General features: G+C 42.8%; 1 protein-coding gene across 6 annotated transcripts in view; it reads left to right on the forward strand.

Moving 5' to 3' along the window:
• SHLD2 (shieldin complex subunit 2) overlaps positions 1 to 23,595 on the forward strand; it is a 174,190-nt gene that overhangs the window by 63,192 nt on the left and 87,403 nt on the right. For all 6 annotated transcript variants that reach the window (XR_004539145.1, XM_033941115.1, XM_033941116.1 and 3 more), the window contains one exon: positions 7,855 to 8,037. Coding sequence is in view for 5 of the 6 variants with exons in the window: in XM_033941115.1 (XP_033797006.1) it covers positions 7,855 to 8,037 (183 nt within the window). In the remaining variant the exon portion in view is untranslated. The remainder of the gene's footprint in view (positions 1 to 7,854; positions 8,038 to 23,595) is intronic.

Raw genomic sequence — 23,595 nt, forward strand, 5'->3', positions numbered from 1 at the left:
TATTTATTTAAAAATTTATATACCGCATACAACTATATGGTTTACATATTGCATACATAGTAACTTGTGCGCCCTATGATTTCCATACATATAACATAGACGTAACTGGACAACTCCATTAACATTCCCCCCATAAAAGATGTCAATATACCAAATCAGCATTTATAGACATATCAGATCAGATTTCAACAGTTAAGGAAATAAAAAGGCATTAATTAGATCAAACGAACCATTCCATTGTAGATGACTAAAATCCAATCATCATATGCAGGCATTAGCATAAAAAAGCATTAACAAATAATGGTCTTGCGTTTTCAGCATTTTCTTAAAATTAATCCTCCCAGTATAGAATCGTAAAATACCAGGCAGGGCATTCCAGAGTTTTACACCGGCCACAGACATCATTGATGCTCCAATCCTAACATGTGTAATAAACATCCTGCCCTCCAAACTTAATTTTCAGATCTAAGGTCTCTTCTCGGTTTATAAATTTTAAAGAATTTCTGTAATATCTTTGGAGAAACATGGTACAATGTCTGATGGATAATCGCTAGAATGTTAAACTGCACTGGGTAACCAGTGAAATTTTTTCAACACAGGAGTTGTGTGAACTCCTTGAAAACCCCTGTTATCCTAGGACAAAGAGGCAACATATTCTTACATGTGGATTACGTCATCCATGGAGCCCAGTTCGGACAGTGAAAGTGCTCTAGCGCTTTAAGAAATCAAAAGCTTTTACACCTCCTGCAACTGCACATGTACTAGTGCCAGGGCTCGCGGCACCTCAGTTCTTTGTTTTCCGCAGAGCGAAGTAGTTGTGTTTTCTAGTGATACATTGCCTTCCCTCAGCATGTTCGTTTTGAAAGTTAATTTTCCTTTATTATTTTGTTCCATTGGATTTTCTTCAATGTCATGAGTAAAAAAAAAAAAAAAAAGACAATTTGTTTTCTTTCGTTTTTCCTTCATTCCTCTTTGAGGCTGGGGGATTTAACATTTTGGTTCAGTGAGTTTTTCTTTTCTCTTCATATATGCTGTATGTTTCTTATTTTTTATATGATTGGGTTTGTTTGTTTTTTTGTAAAACCGCCTAGTTGTAGGCAGTTAAGAAATCTTTTAAATAAATAAACTTAGCCTATCAAGTTTTTCTGTCCATGTCAAAACCACTGACAGGGTTTAAGAAGTTCTGTCGGTGTCGGCGGCATATTTCTATTACTGGCCTGCACAACTGGTGTATCAGTGTCTGGGCCTGAACATTGGGTGGAATCATGCATTCGTCATTCCACCCTTCAAAAACGTTCACTTAAGGCATGGCAGCTTCAGCAGGAAAATCATTTTGGTCGTAGTATGCCAGATAAATCTTTGTCATCTTTACCACTAGTCCCTACATCAACTTCGACATCGGCACTGGACATCCCTACATCCAGGAAGCCTGATAACAAGCCCAGTACTTCCCAGCTAGTGTTGCAGGCTTCATCAGCATTTAGTCCCTTGATGAAGGCCATGCCTCAACGTTGGCGCTCTCCTTCTATGCAGGCGGTGTCTCCTATAGGGCATGAATCCTCTCCGAGGTCTCCTACCTCCAGACGCCCTGTAGTACCATTGATACCCGCTCAGTCTCCGGTATCGGTACAGGATTTCCGATCAAAGGTTGAGGATTTTCTGCGTAGAGAGATTGATGACATATTCAAACTATTCTCCATGCCAGTGTATGCACTTACCCTTTCTCCTTCCCAACCAACAGACATAAGAGAAGCTCACACCTGAACTTTGTATCTCCACCAGCTAGAAGATGTAAATTCAAAAGTCATCATCATCTTCTCTAATATCAAGCAGCATTATGGGGTAAAGACTTGGAACAATTACTTATGCTTGCTAATACTTATGGGGAATTGAGGAGACACCTAAAAACACATGCTGAAGTACTTAGGCAGTTGATTTGTACAATCTTTCCCACAATAACTGATCTCTAGAGCCGCTATTCACTAGTTTTAACCTGCCAGTTCTACTCAATTTGTAGCATTTTTAATCATTGTAAATAGCATAGAACTTCATGGTCCTGCGGTATATAAACTGTTTATTATTATTATTATTATCAATACCAGCCCGACCTGAGCATAGTTCTCATAGGCCACAGGGTATCACTTCGGAGTCTGTCTCTAAATGTTGCTCTGCTTCGCATCAACGTTCTTCAGGTTGATGTCGATGCTCATCATCGGCACATTATTCTGTATCCAGAGGGCATTGAAGCTCGTTCCAAGCATCAGTGTTCATCTTCATCGGAGCATTGATCATCATGAAAGCATTGACGTACATCTTCCCATTGAGATTCTATATTAAAGCATTGCCATCCCTCAACTCATCGGGTTTCTGCTTCAAGACATCGAAGGTCTTCCTCGGGACATCGAGAAACTGCATCATAACATCGATGGTCTTCATTGAGGCATCAATGTTCATCATCTAAACATCCCAGTCTAAGAATTCTACTTCGAAGTGTACATCAACCAGATCATCGCATATCAGCAATCACCTTCATCAATATCATCAGGCCGGTACTGTCATCATAAAGAATCCATAAATCTCGACTAGGATTTGGATTTATTTTCAGATCAGAGGGGGTGGGAGTGGTTTGTCAGCTCCTGAATCTTATGGTATACCTTCAGAACCGTCTCCCCCACCGCCTAGGAGATAATCCCCTCCTGAAAATCTTTCTTTTACCACATACATCAGGCAGTTGGGTAAAGAGCTTCCTGTAAAATTGGAAGCAGATATTGAACCCAGAGCTGAATTACAGGAGGCATTAGACTATGATGAACTTCCCAAAGAACTTTTGAAATTGTTTCTTCGTACACACCTGGACAGTCTCAAAATGCAAGGGTTTTGAAACTCATAAGAGAAATCATTACACATCAACTTGCTAGAATTAAAAGCCATTCAGAATGCCCTCATCACATTTCAAGATGCTCTGTCCAACCACGTTGTACTAGTCCAAATGGACAACCAAGTTGCGATGTATTGCATCAACAAACAGGGCGGTACAGGTTCTCTTCTCCTACAAGGTGAACATCACCCTAGTGATGCAGGAAATAATCCTGCAGCCAGGACCTGCTTGGCAGTGTGTTTACCAGATGCCACAGAGTAATATACATCTTCAACCCCAACCCAGTGACGCTGTAGCTTCTGAGATTCTACGTAATTTAAATGGGTCTCTTGGAGAAGAGCTAATGATGGATGCTGTTTGTCTAAATAGTAGACACAGAACAAAAGAAGAAACTTGCCTCAATATGTAACGAACAAGCCAAGAAGAAAGGTAAGCGAGATGTCAAAAACACCACACAGTTACATTTATTAATATAAAAGTCACAGTATCATAAAAGGTCCCAACTAGGATCCCAGTTTCAGCATCCAAAAATGCCTTCTTTAGGGGACTGATAGCATGTTAGCCACGTTCTATGACATTTGTCGAGGATTATTTGCTGAGTATTAACAAAATGCTCGATTGCATCTTTGAAACGAATAGCACCAAAAAAACTAAATAGGAGAGAATATTAGTATGTTTTATATGATCAGTTCATTAACATTCAGAGAGATGATGTTTAAAGTTATACTTTGGTAGCATGGAATATTGCTACACCTTGGGTTTTGGCCAGGTACTAGTGACCTGGATTGGCCACCGTGTGAACGGGCTACTGGGCTTGATGGACCATTGGCCTGACCCAGTAAGGCTATTCTTATGTCAAGAAGCCCAGTGTATTTGGAATTGGGTGATTCCTCACAACATATTTCTAAAGGCTATATATATTCAAGGAAAACAGAATATCCTAGCCGATAAGCTCAGCAGATTTCTTCAGCCACAGGAGAGGACTCTCAATTCCAGAGTTATGAGGAACTCAGATAGACCTATTTGCGTCTCCGTTCAATCACAAACTGCCTCAATTTTGTTCCAGACAATACTTGCCACTGCGTCTCGAGGCAGATTCATTCCTTCTGGATTGAACGAACAAATTCCTATATGCATTTCCAGCAATCCCTCTCATTCTGAAGACCTTGGTCAAACTCAAGAGAGAATCAACCACCATGATCCTGATAGCTCCTCAATGGCCCAGAAAATCTTGGTTCTCCCTTAAGTTAAGTTAAGTTAAGTTTAAGTTATTAAGTTAAGTTTTATTAAGTTTAAGTTTATTAGGATTTTATATACCGCCTATCAAAGTTTTCTAAGCGGTTTTACAATCAGGTACTCAAGCATTTTCCCTATCTGTCCCGGTGGGCTCACAATCTATCTAGCGTACCTGGGGCTATAGAGGATTAAGTGACTTGCCCAAGGTCACAAGGAGCAGTGCGGGGTTTGAACCCATAACCCCAGGGTGCTGAGGCTGTAGATCCAACCACTGCACCACACACTCCTCCACTGTTTCAATTGCCTGTCAAGGATCCGATCTCACTACAGATCTTTCCATCTCTACTTACAAGAGTCACGGATCCATGTTGCATCCAAATCTGCCATATCTACACTTGAAAGCTTGGTACCTTTCGATGTAGTTTCCACAAATTTTAATCTCTATGATCCTGTTCAAGCCATTATTGCTGCATCCAGAAAACCATCTATGCAGCAATGCTATTAACAGAAGTGGACATGTTTTACTTCCTGGTGTTCTCTTCATCACCAAGAACCTTCATCTTCTTCACGTCCTTCAGTTCTATGTCTGGTCTCTTAACCACTTCAGTCAGAGTCCACATCAGTGCTATTAGTGCTTTCCATGCTCTTATCAACAATAAACCTCTAGCAACTCATCCTCTGGTTTTGAGGTTTTTGAAAGGATTTTTAACTCCAAATCTCCACTGAAACTGCCTCCAGTTGTCTGGGATCTTAATGTAATTCTTGCCAAGTTAATGAAGCCTTCATTTGAGCTACAACTCATCTTAAGTTTCTCACTTAAAGTGGTTTTCTTGATTGCTGTTACGTCTGCCCATCGAGTCAGTGAACTTCAGGCATTGGTCTCCGACTCACCATATACAGTATTTCACCATGACAAGGTGGTTCTTTGCATTCATCCTACATTCCTTCCAAAAGTTGTCATGAAATTTAATCTCCAATCAATCCATTGTACTTCCAGTCTTCTTTCTAAAGCCTCATTCTCATCCTGGAGAAACAGCTCTTCATACATTGGACTTTAAGCGTGCCTTGGCGTACTACCTGCAAAGGACTAAGCCACATAGGACTTCACCTCAACTGTTCATCTCCTTTGATCCTAACAAATTGGGCCAATCTGTCACCAAGAGAACTATTTCTACATGGCTAGCAGCCTATTTTGGCTTCTTCTATTCTCAGGCTGGGTTGCACATTGAGGGGCGTATTACAGCACACAAACTTCGAGCGATGGCAGCCTCAGTGGCTTTCTTGCAATCCACTCCCATGGATGACATTTGCAAAGCAGCCACTTGATCCTTGATCTACACTTTCACATCTCACTTCTGTCTAGAATCCTATTCCAGACAAGATGATCATTTCGGCCAAGCAACATTACAGAATTAATTTTTTTCTTAATGGCCAACTCTCCCTCCAGCTCATTATATTCAGCTAGGGAGTCCCACATGTGAGAATATGCTGCCTGTTTGTCCTAGAATAAAGCACAGTTACTTACCGTAATGGGTGTTATCTGGAGACAGTAGGCAGATATTCTCATATCCCACCCACCTCCCCTGGTTGGCTTCTTAGCTTGCTTTACAGAACTGAGGTGCCATGAGCCCTCGTCGGGTGGGAAGGCACTTGCGCGGTAGTGGGCAGTCTAAAAGCTTTGATTTCTTAAAGTGCCGGTGCACTTTTCACTGTCCTTACCAGGCTCCTTGGATGATGTCACCCACATGTGAGAATATCTGCCTGCTGTCTCCAGATAACATTCTGTTATAGTAAGTAACAGTGCTTTATCATTTCCTTGAAATTATTTTACAGGCCAATTGTTACAGAAATGTCTTTTGGCTGATATTGATGAATGTAGTATGGTCCAATTCATTAAAAAATTGAATATAAAAGATTGTTCATACATGGTTGCTGGTGCTTGGAAATAAATTAAAAATCAAAGCGTAAAAAAAATGCATGGAACATTATTCTAAACAAATCAGAAAGACATGATGATAGAGAAGATAATGTCCTTAAAAACATCATAAATGATGTTCTACAGGTTCCTGGCTGTTCTGATTGTGATATAGAGCAGTGTTCTTCAACCTTTTCACACCTATGGACCGGTGGAAATAAAAGAATTATTTTGTGGACCAGCACCGGTCCACAAACTGGTGGTTGAAGAGCACTGGGCTAAGTCGTGGGCCAGACTCCGCCCATCTCCGCTCAGTTTCTGCCCCAGACCACGCCCCCATAATAGTACTAATTGTAACACCATTTTTTCCATTCATTTTTCATATGTACACACACAATATAATCTTATTAACAATACATAATGGTTAACTACAAAATTAAACTACACAAAGCACACTGTATGCTTCTCAACAATCATTCCTACCAGAAAACAGATAACCCATGCAAATACGGGACCAAAAACTAAAAGTACTAATATGTACAAACAAACCCTAAGATGCAAGACTCTGCATGCAGTACAACCCCAGAGAAAAAGAAACAAATGCATTTCTTCCCGAACAGTGCAAAATATAGACAGCAGATGTAAATTCTCAGAATTGACACAATTCAATCACTAAATTTAAAAATAAAATCATTCCCCCTACCTTTGTTGTCTCCCTCCCTCCATGCTGTGCTTTACCTTCTGGCCTCCCGGATGGTCATTTTATGCTGCCCCCGGTGTTGTCTTCGGGCCAGCTCCCTCTTCCTCACTGACGCAGTACACAAAGCCATGGGCAGCGGCTCTTCACGCGTCCCACGCCTCATCTGGAAGCCTTCCCTCTGACATTACGACGTCAGAGAGAAGGCTTCTGGTTCAGGCACAGGACGCACATAGGAGCCGCTGCCTGCAGCTTTGTGCACTGCAGCAGTGAGAAAGAAGGAGCCGTCCCAAAGATAATACCACAGCAATCGCACCACGGACCGATAGCTGAATAACACTGTCTCTGGCCAGATGCACGTGCTGACCCTGCGGACCGGCAGGAAATTTCTGTGGACCGGCATCGGTCCGCGAACCGGCGGTTGAAGAACACTGATGTAGAGAATGTCAGCGAATGGATATGCAGTGACTCTTAACGATCCAGGATCATAACAGATGATTAAATTGTGGAATCAGTTCAAAACAAGGTACAGGAGGAATTAGAAACTGAAGCTGATGTGGGACCAACACATGCAAGTTCAGGTTTATTTTAAAATTTGATCAAACACTTATAAAAATTTCTAGCGATGTACATGTTTAAATACAGCAATGACTTGGCTAGAAAAGCAGGAAGAGAGCAATGTGACCCAGCTCCTTTGTCTGACAAGTCTATGTGATCTTGCAGCACAAAATTGAAAATCAGCACTGAAGCGATTAAGAATTACTTTTTTTTTACATAGAAATACAGTAGTATATGTACTACAAGTACAGCACTGTACTGTAATTTGGCATTATTTTTTCCTTGTTGAAAATTAAAAAAATAAAATTCAATATGCAATGCTCAGAATGTGTGCTCTATTCCAACAGTTATGTCCAATCATCCAGATTTCCCTTTATCCGGACTACCCTCTGCTAAGACTAGTCCGGATAATCTATGTTCCACTGTAATTCTGTTTTTGAGATCTGAGTTTACACAGTTCTTTTACCTGTCTGTGATCCTTATAATACTGTGTAATCTTTCTAAGAAGCAGAAAAAGCTCATGTGAAGCATATTTTTTTTCTTCTTGCTTTTCTATATAATTTGACACAGTGGATGTCGCAACAATCTGTGATTTACTGGCGTATGTGTCTTCAAAGCATTCCTACCTATTGGACCTCCCTGAGCGGCAGCCTCAGAGCTTGGAACATGTACAGCATGTGCATTTAAGTCAGTTGCAGCCCGATACTTTGGTACATTCAATACTAAAAATTATCAGCATCATCGTATTGGCAGGTAATTTGATTTCTTGTGCTGATGTTTACTGAAATACCAAAAATGTTGATTTTAATGCACAAAAGTTCTTTTTGATTCTTTTTAAAAACTGACTTGTAACTGGAGACATATGAACTACTTCAGAATAAATTAAGTAATTCACAAAGGTGAAGAATTATGTGAGTTTTCCAAATTAGTTTACTGAAACAGTTTTTAAAAATCCAAAGTGGTTCCAAATGATGTGCTTCAGATTTTGGAAATGTTGTCTTTGGATTTCATCAAATTTGGTAGATTCTCTTCTGATTTCTCAAAAGTCCAACACAGAAATGAATTTCAAAATTTTTCCCATTTGTACTCAAAACCAAGCTAGTTTGCCTGGTTAGTGTTCAAATTTGTTTCATTTCTAGTTGTAATCATTATAAATGTCAATATATAGAAAAAATAAAAAAGAAACATGTAAGAAAATAAAGAATACCATCAAGCAGAAATATAACGCCAGGCAGCAGAGAAAATAATCAAGAATAAGGGAGATTAATATTTCACAGCATGCGGGCTTGTTACATTTTTTAAAAAATACCTACTCGGGGGCGCTAGCGTTTCTTATTTTTTATATGATTGGGTTTGTTTGTTTTTTTGTAAAACCGCCTAGTTGTAGGCAGTTAAGAAATCTTTTAAATAAATAAACTTAGCCTATCAAGTTTTTCTGTCCATGTCAAAACCATTGACAGGGTTTAAGAAGTTCTGTCGGTGTCGGCGGCATATTTCTATTACTGGCCTGCACAACTGGTGTATCAGTGTCTGGGGCCTGAACATTGGGTGGAATCATGCATTCGTCATTCCACCCTTCAAAAACGTTCACTTAAGGCACGGCAGCTTCAGCAGGAAAAACATTATCCCAGGACAAGCAGGCAGCATATTCTTGACTGATGGGTGACGGCACCGAAGGAGCCCCGGTACGGACAATTTTAGAGTGATTGCACTCTAAGAACTTGGAAAGTTCTGGCATGCCGCACCGCGCACGCGCGAGTGCCTTCCCGCCCGACAGAGGCGCGCGGTCCCCAGTTTCTTAGTTTCCGCGGAGCTAAGAAGACGCGTTTTTTCAACGGCTGTTGAAAATTTTTTTTTACTTGCCTTCCCGCTCGCGTAAACCTTTTTGGCTTTTTGCCTGTTTCCTTTTTCTTCCATTTTTGTAAAAAAAAAAAACAAAAAACCCTTTTCTTTTTTAGTCAATTTGGCTTTTCCCCTGCGGGGCCTTCTGCCACCATCGAGGCCTCGGCCTTCGATTTGGCTGAAGCCGTCTTCACGTTCATGCCCCCTCAGCCAGGGTTTAAAAAGTGCCAGCGGTGTGCTCGGCCTATATCTCTCACGGACCCACACAACTGGTGCTTACAGTGTTTGGGTCCTGAGCATCAGGCCTCCACCTGCACCCGCTGTGCCACACTTAAAAAACGAACATTAAAAAATCGCCAAATACAACAGCGATTACTGTTTGGTGCCGAGATGTCCGATCCCGTTCCATCGACTCCGACTTCGGCACCAGTTCAGTCGGCACCCTCTTCTTCGACGCCGCGCGACACCGCACCGGCGTCCCAGCATTCAGGTAAGCCGGCTAAGAAGCCTTCCCCGCTGGAGCGTCCTCCGGTCTCGAGTGCAGTGAGTCCAATCCTGCCGACTGTGAGGCGCCAGCGGAAGCGCTCCGCCCCTATCGAGGTGAGTCCCTCGACATCGGGCTCCTCATCTCCGGGGCGTCGAGCGGCACCGCAGGTACCGCAGAAGAAAAAGGCGGTACCGGTGCCATCCCTTGATGACCGTATTACGGCCATTCTCCAGGTACAGCTGAAGGAGCAATTACAACAACTCCTTCCAGCTATCCTGGCACCGAACCTTCCGGTGCCGGTCCGCACTGAGCCGGTGCCAATAGTGGAACAACCTGTGCTGTCGGTATCCACTCCTTCGGTACCGCTTCACTCGACCTCATCGGTATCGATGCCAGTCCTTGCACCGGAGCCGAGAGCTCAACATCAGTCGGTGCAGACTTCGGCACCGGTGCCACCGATTACATCGCCTGGCTCGGTATCGATGAGATCGGGTAAGTCGGTGCGCAAGACCCGACATGTAGAACCATCTACTCCAGAGTCTCGGGACCGTTCTTCCCATGTCAGGGATCCTGATCTGTGGGGAGATTCAGAAGAACCCTTTCTCTCTGAAGGAGAATGTTCCTCAGATGAGGAGGATTCTGCTGTACCTGACCCGTCCTCTAGGCATGACACTTCATCTTTCTCGACTTTTTTGAAAGATATGTGTGACTCTTTGTCTATTCCTTTGGAGGCTGAGTCCAAAAAGTCTAAAGCTTTTTTGGATGCCCTTGACTTTGACCAACCTCCAAAGGAATTTTTGAAGCTCCCTCTTCATGACATCTTGAGGGAGACTTTCTACAAGAATTTGGAGACTCCCTTAACGGTTCCAGGGGCCCCACGTAAATTAGACTCTTTATACAAGGTAATTCCCATTCCTGGGTTCGACAAACCTCAACTTCCACACGAATCTTTACTTGTCGAATCCACCCTTAAAAAATCTTCAGGAGCCAGTGTATATGCTTCTGTACCTCCTGGCAGAGAGGGTAAAGCCATGGATAAATTTGGTAAGAGGCTCTACCAAAATGCAATGTTGGCAAATAGAGCTGGTAATTATGCTTTTCATTTTTCTTTCTACCTTAAACATCTCCTTACCACCATGGCTTCATTTGAGAAGTACCTTCCCCAACGGAAACAACAATCCTTTCACCATTGCTTGTCGTCTCTGTTTCAACTGCGTAAGTTCATGGTTAGGTCCATTTACGACACCTTCGAACTTACTTCCAGAGCGACAGCAATGTCTGTGGCAATGCGTCGCCTGGCCTGGCTTCGGGTATCTGAACTTGATGTTAATCATCAAGATCGGTTAGCCAACGCCCCGTGCCTAGGGGATGAGCTTTTTGGGGAATCCATGGACTCAACTACTCAAAAGCTCTCTGCTCATGAGACCCGCTGGGATACCCTGCTTAAAAATAAGAAAAAACCTCCCCCAGCAAGGCCTTTTAGACAACAGTCAGCCTATCAACGCCGCTTCACAGCTCGCCCATTGCCAGCAACAGCTCAGCAACCCAGGCGTCAGCGGCAGCAACAACGTCAGCCTCCCAGACAACAGCAGCAACAGCAGCCTGTGAAGCCACCTCCACAGCAGAAGGCACAGCCCTTTTGACTTAATTCTCCAAAGTATAGCCAGTACTCCTATATCTGCTCTCCTGCCTCAACCTATAGGAGGTCGTCTCTCTCTGTTCCTCAGCCGGTGGGAAGTTATCACTTCGGACCAATGGGTCCTCAACATCATCCGCCACGGCTACTCTCTCAACTTTCAGACTCTTCCGCCCCAAAGCCTACCAAAAGAGTCTGCTTTGAACAGTCCTCAATCTGCCCTCCTTATTCAGGAAGTCCAATCCCTCCTTCTTCTGAACGCTATAGAAGAAGTTCCTCTAGATCAAAAGGGGCAGGGATTCTACTCCCGTTATTTTCTAGTACCCAAAAAAACAGGAGATCTCAGACCAATTCTAGATCTTCGCGATCTCAACAAACATCTGGTAAAGGAAAAATTCAAGATGCTTTCCTTAGCCATTCTTTATCCTCTTCTCAATCAAGACGACTGGCTATGCTCCCTCGATCTCAAAGAAGCTACACTCACATACCGATCAATATAACCTCAAGACGGTATCTCCGTTTCATGATCAATCATTGTCATTACCAATACAAAGTGCTGCCCTTCGGTCTTGCTTCCTCTCCAAGGGTGTTCACCAAATGTCTTATTGTGGTAGCTGCTTTTCTACGCTCTCACCACCTTCAGGTATTCCCTTACCTGGACGACTGGTTAATCAAGGCCACATCCGCTCAAGCAGTTCTCCTGGCCACCAACCAAACCATCCAGTTTCTACGAATACTGGGATTCGAGATCAATCTACCCAAGTCTCATCTCATCCCCACTCAGAGACTTCAGTTCATTGGAGCAATACTAGACACACTCCTCATGAGAGCATTCCTACCATCCAATCGTCTTCAGACCCTTCAGTCTCTATGTCAGCAGGTGCTTCTACAACATTCCATCTCGGCCAAACAAATGATGATACTCTTGGGTCACATGGCATCCACAGTCCATGTCACACCCCTCGCACGTCTTCACCTGCGCACTCCTCAATGGACCCTTGCTACTCAGTGGTCCCAAGCGACGGATCCTTGCTCACGACACATATCTGTGACATCATCTCTTCGTCAGTCTCTACAATGGTGGTTGGTATCCTCAAATCTATCCAGAGGTCTTCTGTTCCATCAGCCTCCTCATCAACTAGTCATCACCACCGACGCCTCTCCTTATGCATGGGGAGCTCATTTGAACGACTTCCAGACTCAAGGTCTTTGGACAGCCCAGGAAAAGAAGCATCACATCAATTTCCTGGAACTCAGAGCGATGTTTTATGCCCTCAAGGCCTTCCAACATCTTCTCTTTCCTCAGGTCCTTCTGCTGTGCACAGACAATCAAGTGGCCATGTACTACATCAACAAACAAGGTGGGACAGGCTCTCGCCTCTTATGCCAGGAAGCCCAGAAGATTTGGACTTGGGCCATAAATCACCATCTATTCCTGAAAGCTATCTACATTCAGGGAGAACAGAATTCCTTAGCGGACAAGCTCAGCAGAATTCTCCAGCCTCACGAGTGGACACTCGATCCTGTAACTCTACAGTCCATTTTCGCTCAATGGGGCACTCCTCAGATAGACCTTTTTGCAGCTCCTCACAATCACCAGCTGCCCCTATTCTGCTCCAGACTCTACTCTCCTCACCGTCTGGCAGCGGATGCATTTCTCCTCGACTGGTCCAATCTGTTCCTGTATGCTTTCCCTCCTCTACCTCTCATGTTGAGAACCTTATTCAAGCTCAAGAGGGAACGAGCCACCATGATTCTGATTGCTCCGAGGTGGCCCAGGCAACATTGGTTCTCCCTTCTACTTCAACTCAGTTCCAGGGAACCTTTTCTTCTTCCTCTGTTTCCTTATCTGCTTACACAGCATCAGGAGACCCTTCTACATCCCAACCTCCAGTCTCTGCACCTGACAGCTTGGTATCTCTCGGGCTGACCTCTCATGATACTCTTTTGTCTCAGCCTGTTCGTTCCATTCTTGATGCCTCCAGGAAACCAGCCACTTTGCAATGTTACCATCAGAAGTGGACGAGATTTTCTTCCTGGTGTCTTCTTCATCGTCTTGATCCCACTTCCCTGGCAGTGGAGACGTTGTTGGATTATTTGCTTTCTTTGTCTGACTCTGGCCTTAAGTCCTCTTCCATCAGAGTCCACCTCAGTGCCATTGCTGCTTTTCATGAGCCGGTCCATGGAAAACTTCTCTCAGCTCATCCCCTGGTGTCCAGGTTCATGCGGGGTCTTTTCAATGTGAAACCACCTCTTAAAGCCCCTCCTGTTATCTGGGATCTCAATGTGGTTCTTTCCGCCTTAATGAAGCCTCCCTTTGAACCTTTGGCTACCTCTCCTTTCAAATTTCTCACTTGGAAGGTACTTTTCCTTATTGCTCTTACCTCTGCCAGGAGAGTCAGTGAGCTTCATGCACTGGTTGCAGATCCACCTTTTACGGTCTTTCACCATGACAAGGTGGTTCTGCGTACACATCCAAAGTTTCTCCCTAAGGTTGTCTCTGAATTTCATCTCAACCAATCCATTGTTCTGCCTGTTTTCTTTCCAAAACCTCATTCTCATTCTGGGGAACAAGCTCTGCATACTTTGGATTGTAAAAGGGCTCTAGCTTACTATCTAGAGCGTACGAAACCCCACAGATCAGTTCCCCAACTCTTTCTGTCCTTTGATCCGAATAAATTGGGATGTCCTGTTTCTAAACGTACGTTGTCTAATTGGCTGGCAGCGTGCATTTCGTGTCTGTTATGCTCGGACCGGACTGTCACTGGAAGGTTCTGTCACGGCCCATAGAGTCCGAGCAATGGCAGCTTCTGTAGCTTTCCTCCGTTCCACTCCTATTGAGGAAATTTGCAAGGCTGCTACTTGGTCCTCAGTTCATACTTTTACATCTCATTATTGTCTGGATGCATTCTCCAGACGGGATGGACACTTCGGCCAATCTGTTTTGCAAAATTTGTTTTCCTAGTGGCCAACCTTCCCTCCATCCCTCTTTTTGTTAGCTTGGAGGTCACCCATCAGTCAAGAATATGCTGCCTGCTTGTCCTGGGATAAAGCACAGTTACTTACCGTAACAGGTGTTATCCAGGGACAGCAGGCAGATATTCTTGCGTCCCACCCACCTCCCCGGGTTGGCTTCTTAGCTGGCTTATCATAACTGGGGACCGCGCGCCTCTGTCGGGCGGGAAGGCACTCGCGTGTGCGCGGTGCGGCATGCCAGAACTTTCCAAGTTCTTAGAGTGCAATCACTCTAAAATTGTCCGTACCGGGGCTCCGTCGGTGCCGTCACCCATCAGTCAAGAATATCTGCCTGCTGTCCCTGGATAACACCTGTTACGGTAAGTAACTGTGCTTTTTGGTCGTAGTATGCCAGATAAATCTTTGTCATCTTTACCACCAGTCCCTACATCAACTTCGACATCGGCATGATGTTATTACCTTTCTCCTAGCAGCGCTGCCGAAAATCCTCGATTTGTCTTTTAAGTATGACCTAGAGATCGATCGAGCCCACCACGTGCCGTCGCATGCTGCTGATCCCTCTGCATGCCATCCTAGGCCTACTGTGGTGAGGCTCCTCCGATATGCTCAAGTCATAGAAATAATGTGGCAGGCGGAGCTTAAACATCCTTTGAAGTTTGACAGCTCGTCCATCTTGATTGTTCCTGACTTAGCCAAACAGACAGCTAAAAGCAGGAAACTTCTCTTAGAGTATCATCTGCGACTCAAAGCGATAGGAGCGAAATTTGGCTTCTTCGACCCGGCTACAATGAGGGTCACCCATAACAACTGTACCAAGGGCTTTGTGAACCCCACGGAACTGGCTGATTTTCTGGAACGTTTGGCTCCAAGTACCATAGATAAGACTTAACTGCATTCACTTTATATTTTATTTGAGTCCTGCTTCTGATGTATATTAGTATACATCCACAACTGATTGCTTTTATTGAGCTATTTTTCTGATTTTATGCTCGTTGCTTTGTGCTCATTGTTGGTTCCTTTTCCTTTACTCATGCACAGTAGCGTACCAAGGGGGGGTGCGGGAGGGGCGGTCCGCCCCGGGTGCAAGCCCTGAGGGGGTGCTCCCGGCCTTGGCGTTCAGTCCGTCCCCTCCCGAAGGACCGCTTGTCCCCCCTGGCCTCCCCGCACCACCTACGAAGCAGCCCGCAGCGGGATCGCGATGCCAGCAATCCCTGCTCTGCTTCGGCGCTGCTTCCTCCGCCGCGGTCCCACCCCTCCTCTGACGTCAGAGGAGGGGTGGGACCGCGGCGGAGGAAGCAGCTCCGAAGCAGCGCAGGGATCGCTGGCATCAAGATCCTGCTGCGGGCTGCTTCGTAGGTGGTACGGGGAGGCCAGGGGGGCGAGCGGTCCTTCGGGGAGGGTCGGGGCATCAGGCCTTCAGGGTGGGGCAGGAAGGCAGGCAGGTAAGCCTTCAAGGGGGAGGGGGGGTGACAGGCAGGCAGGCCTTCAAGAGGGGGGGGGGCAGGCCTTCAAAGGGGAGACAGGCCTTCAAGGGGGGGGTCAGGCAGGCCAGGCTTTCAAGGGAAGGACAGGCCTTCAAGGGGGGAGGCAGGCAGGCAGACTTTCAAGGGAGGGACAGGCCTTCAAGGGGGGGAGACAGGCAGGCCTTCAAGAGGGGGGGACAGGCCTTCGGGGGGTGCAGGCCTTCAAGGGGATCAGGCAGGCAGGCCTTCAAGGGGGGGACAGGCAGGCAGGCCTTCAAGGGGGGTGCAGGCCTTCGGGGGGGTGCAGGCCTTGGAGGGGTGCAGGCCTTCAGGGGTGGGATGCAGACCTTTAAGGGGGGGACAGGCCTTCAGGGAGGGGGGCTCTGGTGTAGAAATACACGGAGGGAATGGGGGGTTCAAAGAGACGCGCATATGCCGGACTTTGGGTGGGAAGAAATAATGGGTCTGAAAATAGAGAAGAGGGAGAGAGATGATGGACCATGGTTTTTAGAGAGGGAAGGAACAGAAAGGGAGAGAAGTTGGACACAAGGGATGGTGTGGAGGGGGGGATAGAGATACTGGATAGGAGGGTAGTTGGGAAAAGAAAGGGAGAGATGGTGGACCCTGGGGTGGTGGGGAAGGAGGGAGAGATGCTGGATGAAAGGGTAGTTAAGAAAAGATGGATCTGTGAAGGGAGACGAAAAAAGGAAAGATGCCAGACCTCCTGGGGAGGGAAGGAAAACGGGGAGGACAGAGATGGCAGATGGATAGTTAGCATGCAGAAAGAAGGAAGAAGGAGACCCTGGCAAGCAAGTTATCAGAAGACAACCAGAGCCTTGGACCAACAAGATTTGAAAAATAACCAGACAACAAAAGGTAGAAAAACTAATTTTATTTTCTGTTTTGTGATTACAATATATCAGATTTGAAATGTGTATCCTGCCAGAGCTGGTGTTAGACCGTAAACGTGAGCTAGGATTTAACAGAGAGAGGAAAAGTCCTTTTTGTTTCTTTATTTTATTTACACCACAGCGCCAGTGTGGTTAGGAGAAACCAAAGGGGGGTGAAAAAGCTATAAAATAAACCTACCAGGAAGTTTGAAAAAAAAAACCAAACAAACACCCAATTGGGCAGGAAAGTTGAATTGAAAAACCAATTCAATAGGCTGAATCAAATTGAAATTTTTTTTTTTTTTTCTTGAATTGGGCAGCACTAGTTTGCGCTACTGTCTTAGACTTTAGGACCTGGGATTGGGGAGAGATGGCATCCTCAGTACTTTATAATGCAAGTGAAACGAGGATTTGGTCAGACTTTTGAAGGGTCTGCAGAAGAAAAATATTGTATAGGCCGGGGACATGAGACAGCAGGAAACGGGAATTTTTCTTCCTTCTGTTTTTGTGAATGGCAAGGCTGAGGATGTCAGAGAGTTCAGTTTAAATATGTGCTTTATAAGAAAATATAATAATGTGTTTTATAAAGTTTATAAGCATTGCTGGCCTACCCAGTGAGATGTTCCTAATGGTGGTGGTGGTGGTGGCAGCGTATCAATGTGTTGAGAGGAAGAGGTGGTCTGGGAAATTCTGCTGAGCAAACTCCGGGCCCATTTCCACATCCCAGTTAGTCCACTCCACTCAACTGGTTCACACACTGAGTGGGTCTTTGGGTGTTGTGCCTGGGTAGTTGTTTTGGGATCTCTTCCAGTGGTTTGTCAGTATCTCCTTGTGGTCCAAGGAAGGAAACTTTGTTAACCTTAGCATTGACCTTCAGAATATGTTTGTAACAGCGCTGCTTGTGTAGCATTAGGCTATGTAGTGATCGAAAGAAAAAAACCAGACCTTTGCACATTTTTGCACTATATGGTGGGTGTATATTTCCTTTGCACATTTCCTGCACAGCTAAGTCCTTGTGAAGTTAGTTACCTTGTTCTTTCTGTTTTGACATCTAGCAAGGTCTATGTTTGGAAGCAAAGATCTAAGCTTAAAAATGAAGTGGCCAGAAGTTATGGTAAAAGCAGATAGCATTGCTGATTTTAAGAAAGGTTTGGACAAATTCCTGGAGGATAAGTCCATAGTCTGTTATTAAGACATGAGGGAAGTGTCTGATTGCCCTGGATCGGTAGCATGGAATGTTGCTACTCTTTGGATTTTGACCAGGTACTAGTGACCTGGATTGGTTACCATGAGAATGGGCTACTGGGCATGATGGACCATTGGTCTGACCCAGTAGGCTATTCTTATGTTCTCATCTGTAGGGGCCTTTGTTTTCACTTCTTATTTTAATGTATTTTTTTTATGGGAACAAAAATGGAAGAGAATTAATGTGTGTGGAATGGGGGGGTTACTAATTTCTTCAGCTAAATAATTAAATCCACCTCAATCAGACATAGGAGAACTCACGCACCATTCACACACCCTCCAACCAAAATCGTCAAAAGAAAAAAAACTGTTCGACAACCTCCTAACACTCGACCCCCAACTCTACAACCTATTGACCTCGACCACAAACTACAAAACCTTCAAAAAAGAAATAAAAATCCTTCTATTCAAAAAACACATAAAACCGAACTAACACAATCAGAACTGTCCCAAGCATCACCTGCAACTACTCCATATGTACTTCTGATGTCATGACAATTCAGACATAATTTATGTTATGTTTGGAATAATGGTTACATATATGAGGTTCAATAAAAGAAAATTTTCAGTGCCTGTTTCTATTATGACTATTTATTTTTCATGGTTATTACAAAAAATATTTTTTTACATGGGGGTGTCAAAAAATGATGGGCCCCGGGTGCCACATACCCTAGGTACGCCACTGCTCATGCACGGCTATGTTGATGCTTTCTTAACATGCCTTAACTTCTTTAATGGATCACTAATTGACAGTTATTGTAAGGTTCTCTTTAGATACATGTTAGATGTGTTTTTTCAGTTTTCTACTTTAATTGTGCATTATATGACAACTTGACATGCTTCCTTTTCTCCTATGACAGTTATATTTACTGCATTTATTTGCCTGTATATTCTTTACGAATTCTATCTGACTATAGCTCTCTTCTGCTCACTCCCATAATATATATTCCTTTACAGAGTAATCATTGCCTACTGATATGGATAGTTGGTTCAGTTTGACTCTCTTCTGCCCTTGTGGTCTCTTTATCCCATCTTTTCTGTTTTCCATGCCTTTTACCATTCTTCTCTTGTTTCTTATTCTTACAGGTAATTACAGGACTTTCATTTATATTTATGATGACTGGGGGTATTTACTATACATTTTTGTCTCCATGTTTTCTGATAAATCTGTAATCTTCCTTTTCTTTATTCCATTTCTGCTTTTCCCATTTTTGTCTTGGGACTTTTTTGAAATGTGTAATGTTTGTAATGCAATTATTCTTATGATGATCTTCTGTTGTGTATTTCTGATGTGTTTCCATTTGTCTCTGAACCTTTGTTCACTCAAGTTTCAAGTTTCAAGTTTCAAGTTTCAAGTTTATTGGTTTTTGATATACCGATCATAAAACAAATATCTGACCGGTTAACAATTTAAAAACAATTTGTTTAAAATAGGAGAGTAAGAATTAGTTATTGGTGTGTTAGGAAAGTTAGTGAAAACATAGTAGACATATACAGACAAACGTGACTGTGAGGGAAAAAAAGGGAAGGCAGGGAAAAGTTACATAATATAAGAGGAAATGAGATAGAGGGAGGGGATAGGACATAAAGGGAAAGGGTGCTTGGTATAAGAGTTATGCGCAGGAATATAAGAGAAATTTAGGGCTAGAGTGAGTATATAAGAGGTTAGAAAAGATTAAGATTTATTAAAGGCATCTTGGAATAGGAAAGTTTTAAGATTGGTTTTGAATTTAGTTAAATGAATTTCATCCCGAAGAAATTGAGGGAGAGAGTTCCATAGCGTAGGTGCTGTTATGGCGAAATTAGTCTTTCTTGTATAGTAGGATTCTTTTAGGGAGGGGATGAAAAGGAGTTTTTGGTCCGTAGATCGTAAGATACGGGGAGAACTTTGAGGAATTAGCAATTTGTCTAAAAATAGGGGCAGATGAGAAAGTTTGATTTTGAAGGAGAGTAGTAGGATTTTATAAATTATACGGTGTGTGACTGGGAGCCAATGAGCCTCTTTAAGAAGTGGAGTAATGTGCTCGAATTTACCTGTTTTGTAAATGAGTTTAATAGCGGTGTTTTGTATTATCTGCAAACGGCGTAGTTCTTTTTGGGGTAGTCCATTTAATAATGAATTGCAGTAATCTAAATTGGAGATAACTAATGAGTGAATAAGGGTATTGATCGAATCGGTATTTAGGATAGAGATAAGTGAACGAATGATACGAAGTTTAAAGAAACAAGTTCTTACTATTGTACTTATGTGATCATGGAAGGTGAGATCTTTGTCTAGAGTGACGCCCAGTAATTTTATTTTAGTATCCATATGTAAGGGTGTGGATTTGATGTAGATAGTTCCAGGTAATGTTTCGGATTTTTTAATAGGAAGGAGTAAACCACAAGATTTAGAAACATTAAGTGAAAGTTTATTGGCAAACAGCCAATCACTTAAGATGTCTAATTTAGAGTTAAGATCATTAATATCCGATGAATTGGAAGTATTAATGGGGTAGAGTAGCTGGATATCGTCAGCATAAGCGAAAATTGAGAATCCTAGTGATTGTGCCAAAGAAAGGAGAGGGGAAAGAAAAATGTTGAATAGAAGTGGGGATAAGATAGAACCTTGAGGAACTCCAAAAGTTTGTGTTACTGAAGGAGAAGTTTGGTTTTTTACATGAACTTTGAAGTTGCGTTGGTGAAAATAAGAAACAAACCAATTGAGAGCAGGACCTGTGATGTTGCAGTCTGCTAGTCTAGATAGGAGTAAAGAATGGTCAATGGTATCAAAAGCTGAAGATAAGTCAAGTGAGATTAATATAACTGATTTTAGATGATCATGAGAATATTGTATAGTGGAAATGAGACCTAATAATGATAATTCTGTAGAATGAGAGGTTCGAAAGCCGGTCTGATAGGGATGTAGCGCATGTGTTTGATCAAAGAAGTCTGATAATTGAGAATGAATCACTTTTTCAGTAAGTTTGGAGATGAAGGGCAAATTAGCAATAGGACGATAATTGTTAGGTAAAGAAGGATCAGAATTATATTGTTTCAATTTTGGAAAGACTAGTGCTGATTTCCATACTGTAGGAACGCAACAGTCAGAAAAGGATGTGGAAATCATTTCCCTTATATAGGGTCCGAAGAAAGAAAAAAATTTTTTGATAAGATGAGGAGGAAAACTTTCAGTAATGTTGTTAGGTAAGTTGATAGATTGTAGAACAGTGGATAGTTGTGTTAGTGAAGGTACTTTGAAGTTTGAGAGAGAACTGAGAGGTAGAAAAGTTGAATCATTATTATTAGAAACCTTAAAAGCAGGAGGGGAAGGTCCAAGATGGGTACGAATAGTAGTGACTTTGTTGTCAAAGAATAAGGAGAGTTCATCGGCAGATGGTATATCTGAGGCGGGAGGAGGAAGTTTTTTTTTAGAATACTTAGAGAGAGATTGGGCAATACTAAAAAGAGTGGATGAATTGCTAGTAGTAGAGATGAGTTTTGAGTAGTAGTCCTTTTTAGTCTGCTGAATGATCTTTTTATAGTGAGAGGATTTTTCTTTAAAAGAAAGAAGGTGTATGTTAGAACGAGATTTGCGCCATTTATTTTCTGCAGTCCGGACTTGTCGTCGGAGAAGGATCAGGTTTTCATTGAACCATGGTTGATGTTTTCTTGAGGAAGTGTTGAGAGTGGGTTTATTTTGTTTGTCAGATGAAGGGGCTAAAGTGTCTAAGAGGGTTTTCGTAGCTGTTTCCCAATTAGAAAATTGTTCCGTGACTGGAAGAGAAGAGAAATCTGTGAGATTTAAAGCAAAAGAGGATTGTATAGCAGAGAGAGTGATATTATTTAGATTACGAGAGAATGAGGAATCATTTGTGTGATTAATAGAATTTGAATGTTTTGGAAAATTTGATTGCCATATTATTAGTCTGTGGTCTGACCATGGTACCGAAATAAAATTGAAAGTGTGGAAAAAATGGGTCATGGTGATTGGACAAAGAATCATGTCTAAAGTATTTCCTGCTGAATGAGTGGGTGTATGAATAAGAGGAGATAGAGATAGATCAGCTATCAAGGTTAAGAGTTCGGAAGTATTAAAGTGATTAGGACAGTTGAAGTGGATATTAAAATCTCCGAGTACAATTGACTCAGGATAAGCAATGTTGAAGTCAGTTAGAGTGGAAATAAGAGATGATAGTGAGTCTTTAGTTATTGGAGGAGGTAAATAGATAAGAAGAAAGTTAAGGGGAGAGTGGAGTTTAATAGAAAATTGGAGAGATTCAATAGGAGTGTGAGAAAAGAGGTTGGCGGTATTTATCTGAATAGGGATTGAGGTATGATATATAATTGCTAGTCCACCTCCCTTTTTGTTTGGGCGGGGTAGAAAATATGCTGTATAATTGGGTGGGCAAGCCTGAGTGATATAAGCATCGTCTCCCTGAGTTAACCATATTTCTGTGAGGAATAAAATTTGAAGGTTATGTTGAGTGATAATATCATGAATTAGATGATGTTTATTTTTTATAGAACGGACATTTATTAGGCCTGAATTGAATGTAAGGGAGTGCTGTGGTTGATTATGATAAGAAATGGAGGAAGGTTGTATCGGAATGGAAATGAGATGTCTAGATTGAAGTTTGATTTGATTTTTGCAAGCTGTAGGGCTGATATGGCGACGGCAAAGGTCTTAACAATCCCATTAAAAAACAAAAAATCTGGGACTACGTCAATGGACTACAACCTGATATTTTGTTTTTGCAAGAATCCCATTTATCTTGCTCTAACTCTACTAAAATATCCTTCCCCTGGGCCATACCTGTATTATTTTCTCCCGCTGTGGATAAACATAATGGCGTCTTGACAATAATTAGGAACAGATCCGATATAGAACTCATTTCACATCATACCATGTAAGAGGCCATTGGATTAATACAGTGCTTAAACTCAATGGACAACTTATCACCTGCATCAATGTCTACAGCCCTAATTCTGATGACCCGGCTTTTTATGATGAGATATCTGATCTGATGGCTTCTTCATTAGACTACCCCATAATTATTGGTGGAGACTTCAACATGATTATTGATCCTGTCAAGGATAGGAAATCCCATGCCCTGTATAAGAAATCAAGATCATGGCATAAACTTCACGATTTGATGCTTCAGTTTGATCTCGTGGACCCGTGGAGACTATAGCACCCTCATGCTCAGGAATTCTCTTTTTTTTTCTGCACCACACTCCACCTATTCCCGAATAGATTTATTTTTAATAAGTTCATCATTGTCAACTTTTCTGGCTGCCTCCCTGATTAAAGAAATAGTGATATCTGATCACGCATCTGTGATCTTAAAGTTGCATGGTCTTACTGCTTCCCTGCCACAAAAAACCTGGAGACTTAATGGATCTTTGATGAGCCAGATTTTATTTCACATATCAATACTGCTATTGATGAGTTTTTCTTGAACAACAAACCAGAGGACACTGGATGGATCATACTTTGGGATACTTGTAAAGCCTTTATCCGGGGACGGATCATTTCCTTTGCTGCCCACTCAAGAAAACAGAAAAAACTTGTGTTGGGTGACCTGAAGTCTAAAATCAAAATGCTTGAAAATGATCATATTCAAGCTCCTACTGATTTCTCTCTTCTGACAAAGCTCCGATCTCTCCATCTCCAGCATAGTACACTCATGAGCCAGCTGGCTCATCAGCACCTGTTTTGAAAAATGCCACTTACTATCTTGAAAATAACAAATGTGGCCATAGTTTGGCCCAATACCTGAAGGGCAGTTG

This window comes from Geotrypetes seraphini, chromosome 4 (genome assembly GCF_902459505.1).
Source record: "Geotrypetes seraphini chromosome 4, aGeoSer1.1, whole genome shotgun sequence".
Classification (NCBI taxonomy): Eukaryota; Metazoa; Chordata; class Amphibia; order Gymnophiona; family Dermophiidae; genus Geotrypetes; species Geotrypetes seraphini.